At 33.7% G+C, this 7,952-nt stretch overlaps 1 protein-coding gene across 6 annotated transcripts in view; it reads right to left on the bottom strand.

The window, feature by feature from the left end:
- The window catches only part of LOC106873463 (voltage-dependent L-type calcium channel subunit beta-1), a 303,996-nt gene that overhangs the window by 137,920 nt on the left and 158,124 nt on the right, over positions 1-7,952 (bottom strand). Inside the window, exon 1 of one of the 6 annotated variants that reach the window (XM_014920839.2) lies at positions 813-1,885. The exons of the other annotated variants lie outside the window; for them this stretch is intronic. Within the exon in view, the coding sequence (XP_014776325.1) occupies positions 813-890 (78 nt within the window). The 5' untranslated portion in view covers positions 891-1,885. Of the gene's footprint in view, positions 1-812; positions 1,886-7,952 lie in introns of those variants that run through there. 6 annotated transcript variants of the gene reach the window in all.

Genomic DNA, 7,952 nt, shown 5'->3' with positions numbered 1-7,952 from the left:
ATATATATATATATATAATATATACATACATAAACATTCCTACACACACATGCACACACCAATTATTGTGTAAATATATATGCATATATATATATACATATATATACACTATACACATGTGTGCTCAAGTGTGTGTATTAAATTATATATCAAATTAACATACTAATAGATAAGAAGTGTATCTAAATATAATACTAACAAAAAGGAATAAAATGCTTAATTTTTGCTGACTTGGAGAAAGCTAGCATATTTATTTCTTGAAAATAGTATTTGTTTACATATATAAATTATTTGATAACACATATAATCACACACATGCGCATACACTCACACACATACACAAACACATGCACGCTCACAAATGTGTACACACACACACATGCATACACAGAAGCAAAAACAAATTTTAGCACAAATACACTCACAAACATGTATAATTCCAATGAGCTCAGGTTGTCAATAGATATTTGGTGGTATTTATCCCCTTTTATTATTTATGATAACATCTCACTATTAAGGTATTACTATATTTATATATAAACAATTAGTCCAGCATGTGGAATGTCCTGCTATACCATTATTTTGGTGCATCATCTGCACTACAACTTGTAGTGACCTTTAAGACAATCTATGTAAAATTCATAAAACTGGTACTTATAAAACATTTTACAGAAAAATCAGCCAAATAGAAAGATATAATGAGCAATGTATATAAGTAAATAAATAAATTTTCAAAACATGCTTATCTAGAATTAGGGAATTAAAAAAATTTTTTTTTTTTTTTTTTGCGAAAAAAAGAGTAAAATAGTCACCACAAGAGAGTCAATGTCACTCAGGCCAGACAGGATCTTCCGCATTCGGCCCATTCTCTGTTTCTCTGTGTCATACATTATATTTGGATGTCATTTTACATACAGATCACATGAATATAGCTACAATTGGTTTTCCTTGAAAGCCAAATGAAATGTTTACGACACAAGCAAACACTTGTGTTAAGATTAAACATGAAAAAAATATAAAACACCAAGTCTATTTGTAGCATAACAGTGTAATTGTTTTGTTTTTATGATTCTGATTTTGTGTTTGTTTTTTGTTTTTGTCTTCATGCAAAATAAGTCAGATTATTTTCTCTCTATAGAGGGAAGTACAAAATAGAAAACAAAAGAATAGTTGTAATATCTTGTCAGGAAGCAAAATAAACTATGAACCAGGCTAAGTAATTTATTCTCAGCTATCCCATAATGTAATATTTGACCTCCAGCCCTAATCAGTAGCCTTCTCTGCCTTCCACTTTCTCCATCCAACATGGCTCTCTGAAAAGCCAGCTTCATCAGTGCTGCATTGAGAGGAGGCTTGCTGCTCAGACAGAAGAAGCTGATGCTACCGTTGCCAAGGCAAAGATAGCAGTAAAACTACAGCCAGTAATGTTGGTTTCTAGCAGAAATAGTCAATATCATATGACATTGATACAAGAAGGTAGTGAAATTAAAGTGGCAGATATCTTTAAAAATTGAAAGAAAAAAATAAAACAAATGGAGAGTAAAATCAGTCAAAATGTCTTGTAAATACTAATGCCACTAAAATAAACACTTTTTTTTTTTTGTCACCATCACCATTGCAACCGCTAATGCCATCGCTAAAACCACAACAACAATGCAACTACAAATATTAATGTTACCAAGCAGCATCAATCAAATGATGTAAAGCCAACTTAAGCAGCAGAATGAAAAAAGGAAGCTGCAAAATGCAGTGGAATCTGCTGCAGTAATGGTTGTGATGATATCATCAAAGGTTGTACAAGCATTACTCGTGCTTCACATGTATATAATATCAAAAGAGTGGGAGATAAGAATTAATTGATCAGATAAATAACAATGGGAGGTCTGGTGAATTTGTTTTTAGTAAAGAATTTTTCACATATGCAAAGGAAATTAAAAAGAATTTAATTTAGAATTAATCAAATATTTATATATGGTGTGACAGTAATTTTCTCAATTCACCAAATCAGTGGATTTAATAAATATTATCACCATTAACATATTCATTGTTACATGATGTACAATTCTAAAAGCAAGGGACGGTCAATGTTGTTCAATGATGACAGCTGGTGTATGATGGGTAGACAAGAATGTGAAAAAGGAAACAAAAATATTCAGGAAGTCACACTCAACAACAGGTCTAGGGAAGAAATATAAAATATTTTTAAAAAAGCAATATGGCAGTGAGGAAATTCTAATTAAATTTGAATATTATTAGTATGCTGATTTGTCAGTGAGATCTTATGACTATTAAACTGAAAAATATTTAATAAACAGAAATTGTAACCATTAATAATCATTATTGGTGCAGTTATTAGTACAGGTAGGTAGTTTAATAGATTAACTGATAGGTGAAGCGTTGGAATGTTTTTTTTTGTTTTTTTTAAATATATTTAGTTATGTCCCTTTAGCATTTTGATTTCAATTTTTCTGTCAGTAAACTTTGTTTGTGATCCTTGTGAGGTCAATAAAATAAACAATAGTCATGTACAGGTGTCAAAAAAAAAACTAACTGCAATATGGAACTGCTACATATTCAATTCGTTGCTTATGTCAAAATTCAAAAGCATTATTTGCATAGGCATCTGCATTAAACTCACTGATACAATGCAAATTGGTCATGACATGTTGAGCTAGTTGTTCACTCAACTTTCTATATTCTCAAAATTCCTATTATTTGAAAATTAAAAGACCTTGAAAGAAATTTGGCATACTATAAATTTCTTAACTTTGGACTAGCCATGTTGTGACACTGTCTTCATAAGGTTTTATATACTTAAATAGATGCAGGTGTGGTGGTATAATAAAAAGTTTGCTTCCCAACCACATAGTTCCTTGTGAATGGCTCTAATATACAGAAACTAAAAGAAGCCTCACATGTATGTATGTATGTATGTATGTATATACAAACACACACACGTGTATACATACATTCATGCATGCATGCATATATGCATGCATACATACATACATTCATACATACATACATACATACATATGCATACACACACATACACATACAGAATTACATCCATTTGTATTTACTCTTATAGTAAAATTAGGCCCATGGGGGCCATTTTGTGGGGTAGCTTGGCGTTGGGATTGATCTGACTAATTTTCTTGTCTTTACAGTTTATCAGGAATCCCTTACCTATCTTTTCTGTTTATATATGCAGATAAAGATAAAGCAGCAAAAGGCTACTTAGTAAAACATAAGCAAAATCGTGCCAGGTACAGCTTATTTTGGTACTTTGAAATATAAAGATAGGTTCATAAGGTTGATTAATACATCTACTGAAAGATCTGCAGCAGTTTTGGAGCTCTTCACATGGAAAAAAAAAAATAGTATGAGCAGTATCTAGATCCAGACACTGAATTTGAAGAGCCCACAATGTTATAGGGTTTTATGGTATACACTAGCCAGACAATCAAAACAAAACAACCAGAGTTAATAGTACAAAATATAGAGAAGGCATGCTTAGTAATAGATATGACTACCTTGAACAATAATGTTTTTAAAGGAGGATTCAACATAAGACACAGGCATGGCTGTGTGGTAAGAAGTTTGCTTCCCAATCACATGATTCCACATTCAGACCCACAGCATAGCACCCTGGGAAAGTGCCTTCTGCTATAGCACCAGGCGAACCAAAGCCTTGTGAGTGGATTTAGTTGAGGGAAACTGAAAGAAGCCCCTCGTGTGTATATGAGTGTGTGTGTATTGCCCCCCCCACCACCACCACCACTTAACAACCAGTGTTGGCATGTTTACATCCCTGTAACTTGGTGGTTCAGCAAAAGAGACCAATAGAATAAGTACTTAGCTTCAAAAAAAATTATTGCATTATTGATCACCCTTTCACCGTTGTCTTTAATTCACTACATTCACTCCTCAACCCTACCCAATTTCTACAGTCATTACCCAGTCTGCCCTACCTTCCCTCTGTCTATTCTCAACTGGTCCACAACTCTTGTCCTTCATTATATTCACCAATTCACTATCTTTAACAAACACTCACTCTCCCCATACACCCTTGCAACTACTACCCACCCTCACTCGTTATTTTTTAGTCTCCATTTTCTTCTCTTCACCTTGCAGCTTCTGGGTCCATCTTGACACCTCATCTGTCTCTCTTTCCAGTTCCATTCTGGTCAGTCCTCTATAATGTGAACAACCATATAGCACCTCTACAACAAGAAATCTGTTATGTCCTGACCCCTTCTTTCATACTTTAACTTCTCATCTCCTAGCACAGAGTTACCTTTCTCTGCTGTAGTCCTACTTAATCAAAAGGGATCTTAGTCTTGTGAGCCACATGGTGACCTCACTAGTGCTGGTGCCATACAAAAAGCACACAGTTTACTTTGTAAAGCATTTGGCATAAGGAAGGGCATCTAGCCATAGAAATCATGCGAAAGCAGATATTAGAGTACAATGCAATTACAATGCAATTCTTCAATCTACTGGATCCTGTTAAACTCTCCGACCCATACCAACATGGAACCATTAACCAATTCCACTTCACAAGCCAGGCTATCATTTGGTCTTGGCTATAAAAGAAGATACCTCTCTGAAGTGCCACAGAAGGGGACAGAATTCAAACCCATGCGATTGCAAAGGGAACTGCTTAACGACACAGCCATGCCTAGACCTACACACACACACATGCACACACACACACACACACACACACACACACACACATATTGAAGTGAATGTACTCACACCCCTCATCTCTTCTCTCCTCACCTCCTATAAACCTTACAAATATGAATGGCACCATCCATACCACCCTCATCATCCTTCAGTAAGCCTATACGTGAGAATATATTAGTCCATCTTCATCACTCCACCTATACCCACCTTACTTCCTCCATTCAGCTCCTCACTCACTTCAATCATCACTCTATCATTTAGAAATCTTAACTTATCACCTGTGATATTTACTCACTCACTGCCATCTACCACTCCCTTTCTGCCTCTTTTTCTTTCAATGTCCTTCCCAGCAGCTACTCTGCTACTTTAACACTCTCTCATCTCTCCCTCCATCGCCTACCCCTACGACTCCCCACACCTCATTTTCTTTCAATGTTTCCCACTAGATCCTTGCTACCCTCATTCATTTTCTCTCTTTGCCATTCCATTCCGCTCACACCCTTCATTCATATTCACCCTTATTATGTGGGATAGCTCTGGAGCCCTTACAGAAATCCTCAACACCCATACCATACTGCCAACTTGCTGGGATACTGTCAAATCATCCCAATGTCCCATGCCCATACAGAACTGGTCAATGAAGGATCTTGCAACGTATCCACGTTGGGGTATCCACAAAACTGTACCATTAATGAGTTCCTGCTTAACTCTCCAGCAATGTCCTTTAAAAATATATGGTTCTCCTTTAAATGATATCAGTGATTGCAATAAGACTGCCATACAGTCTTCGTCTAATAAGACGCTTTATCCAAGAAATATTGTTTTGACCATATAACCATGCTTGTGATCATAACAAGCAACAAACTAGTTCAGAGAAACAGAAACTATTGTTACAGACACAGAATGGACAGAGTGAGGAGACAACACAGTTGTGTGCAAGATGTAGTTTGTTGGTGAGTCCTTGGAGGGTTAACAAAATTTTTTTTTAAATTTATTTGAATGCAATAAGTTTCCATAACTACTAACAACAGATTTTTAAGGTAGAACCTCAACTAAACATTTCATATACAAATATATTATGCATATACAGAGGCCATGTATTATACTTTTTGCCTAGAAAGAAAGAAAAGGTGAGTTTCCTAGGCAATATGTGATACTACTAAATTTAATTTAGAATTTTTTTTAAAACTAAGCTATCAACATTAATCATTAGTCATCAGATTAAAGAAAAAATATTACTCCAATTGGCAGATGAATATGATTCTCACATAAGAATGGTGCTACTGATGAAATATTATGAGTCACCTGTCTCAGACAGGTGCAATGAAACTTGAAAATGATTTAGATATCATTTCTTAAAAGTAGAAAATTATAAAAATATTGAACTTGACCTTAATAACTAAGGTTATTAGGTTGTTAAATAATGTCTTGTACCAATGGTACCAAATATGTAACAAAAATAAAATAAATGAATTCTTAGTTTCTTAATCTGGATATTTGTCTACAAATTTAGCTCATTGATTTTCAACTATTGTCACTATACTGCTTCACTACTTGACAGACACATTATTAAAATATATATTTTATTATTATATTATTACATGTCTAAGAAAGGTTAAGATGTTATAAATGGATATTCAGATAAGCCTTTTTAATCCATTCAAACTTCTGACTTTTGAAACTATTTAAAAATAAAAAATAAAAATTTGAGAACAACTTATGTAACTGTATGCCTAAATAATGTTCATAGTGTGTGTAATGAAATTAAAAGTTATTCAGATAAAAAGAAAAAAGAAAAGAAAAACAAGAGTATAAATATAAGGTTTTTTTTTTACTATATGATTTGTAATTTTTCTTTATGATTTAGCCAGAGGAGGAAGGGCAACACATCATTTATAGTGGTTCTAGATTGTTGAGGGAAGGGAGAAAGCACCATTGTTTTGTGTTTCTGTAGCAGTCTATCAGGAGCACATCAGAATATCCTCTGACTAGAGAGACCTAGCCAAAATGCTTGCAACAGAATGAATTCTCTCCAAAAGACACCATGAGGCCAGGTGGTGGTGTCAAATCAGGTAAAAATTAACTCAACCACCTAAAGGATCATTTCAGTTAAGTTCAAATTTAATTGTAAGTAGTGCTGTCTCAAAGTTAAATTCTCAAAATGAACAATTCATGAGGAAAATAAAAGACAACTGAATAAAGTTGTGAAAAATAACTGAAACTACCTAACTTAATGTTTTCGTCTGTTCAATCTTGGTAAATAACCTTGACATAGTGAAAAACTGTGCTACTACCCATAGAATTTTAACAGAGAGCAAATAAATATTTTAACACCATGTTTTCTTCTCATGCCTATTGGTCACATGATAAGACATTTGCTCTTTCCAATCAGTCATATGACACAATGTGTCATCTGCTCGGTCTATCATCAGGTTTTACACTTGATTGAACGCTGTATTTCCTTTGATGCTGATGAAATGTTTTTGTGTCTGATCTATTGTTATGAATATGTAGCCCTATCTTTTAAACCTTAAACCTATTCATTTAAATCAATAAGTATTAACGTTCAGAAAGCCTCGCATAACCAGGCAATATGATGCTGCAACAGAAAAAGTAAATAAAGCAATGCTATAAAGCTTATTTTGTGTTGGGAATATTCACAAGTAAGTAAATAAGATTAAAATACATATTAAAAATAAAAGTGTATTTTTATAAATTTCCATGTCACTAAAAATTAATTTATAGACACAAAAAGAAATTAATTATCCGTTCAGATTTGTATTTTCTGAAAATACAAAATGTTTACAAGCCGTCTAAAATACCAGATTATCTTTGGCAATGCCTGCTAAGTTCACAGATCATTCTATGATTGAAAGAAGTTATCAAAACCAGAAGGAAAATAAGATTTCAATGTATTACTGTGTTATGTATTATTGGAAGTGATTACATATTTCCAACTTGCACTAAACACTCACATAAATATAAACATTTTTTTTGTTTTGTGGGGTTATTTTTTTTTTTGTCTGACAAATTGAATTGACTTAATCAATTCGTTTATTACTGTTTCACTTTCTATCTATCTCTCAATAGTAGCATTCGTATTTTCCTTCTTTCTCTCTCTGCTGGCAGCAGTGACTGTCCTAGCTTTTTCTTTCTTCCTTTTTCTCTATCTATACATCTATCATAGCAGCAGTGGTTGTACTTTGTACTTTGTTCTCTCTCTCTCTCTCTCTCTCCCTCTCTCTCTCCCTCTCTCT

The sequence above is a fragment of the Octopus bimaculoides genome, chromosome 2 (assembly GCF_001194135.2).
Source record: "Octopus bimaculoides isolate UCB-OBI-ISO-001 chromosome 2, ASM119413v2, whole genome shotgun sequence".
Classification (NCBI taxonomy): domain Eukaryota; kingdom Metazoa; phylum Mollusca; class Cephalopoda; order Octopoda; family Octopodidae; genus Octopus; species Octopus bimaculoides.
This window is presented reverse-complemented; position numbering and strand designations above follow the sequence as displayed.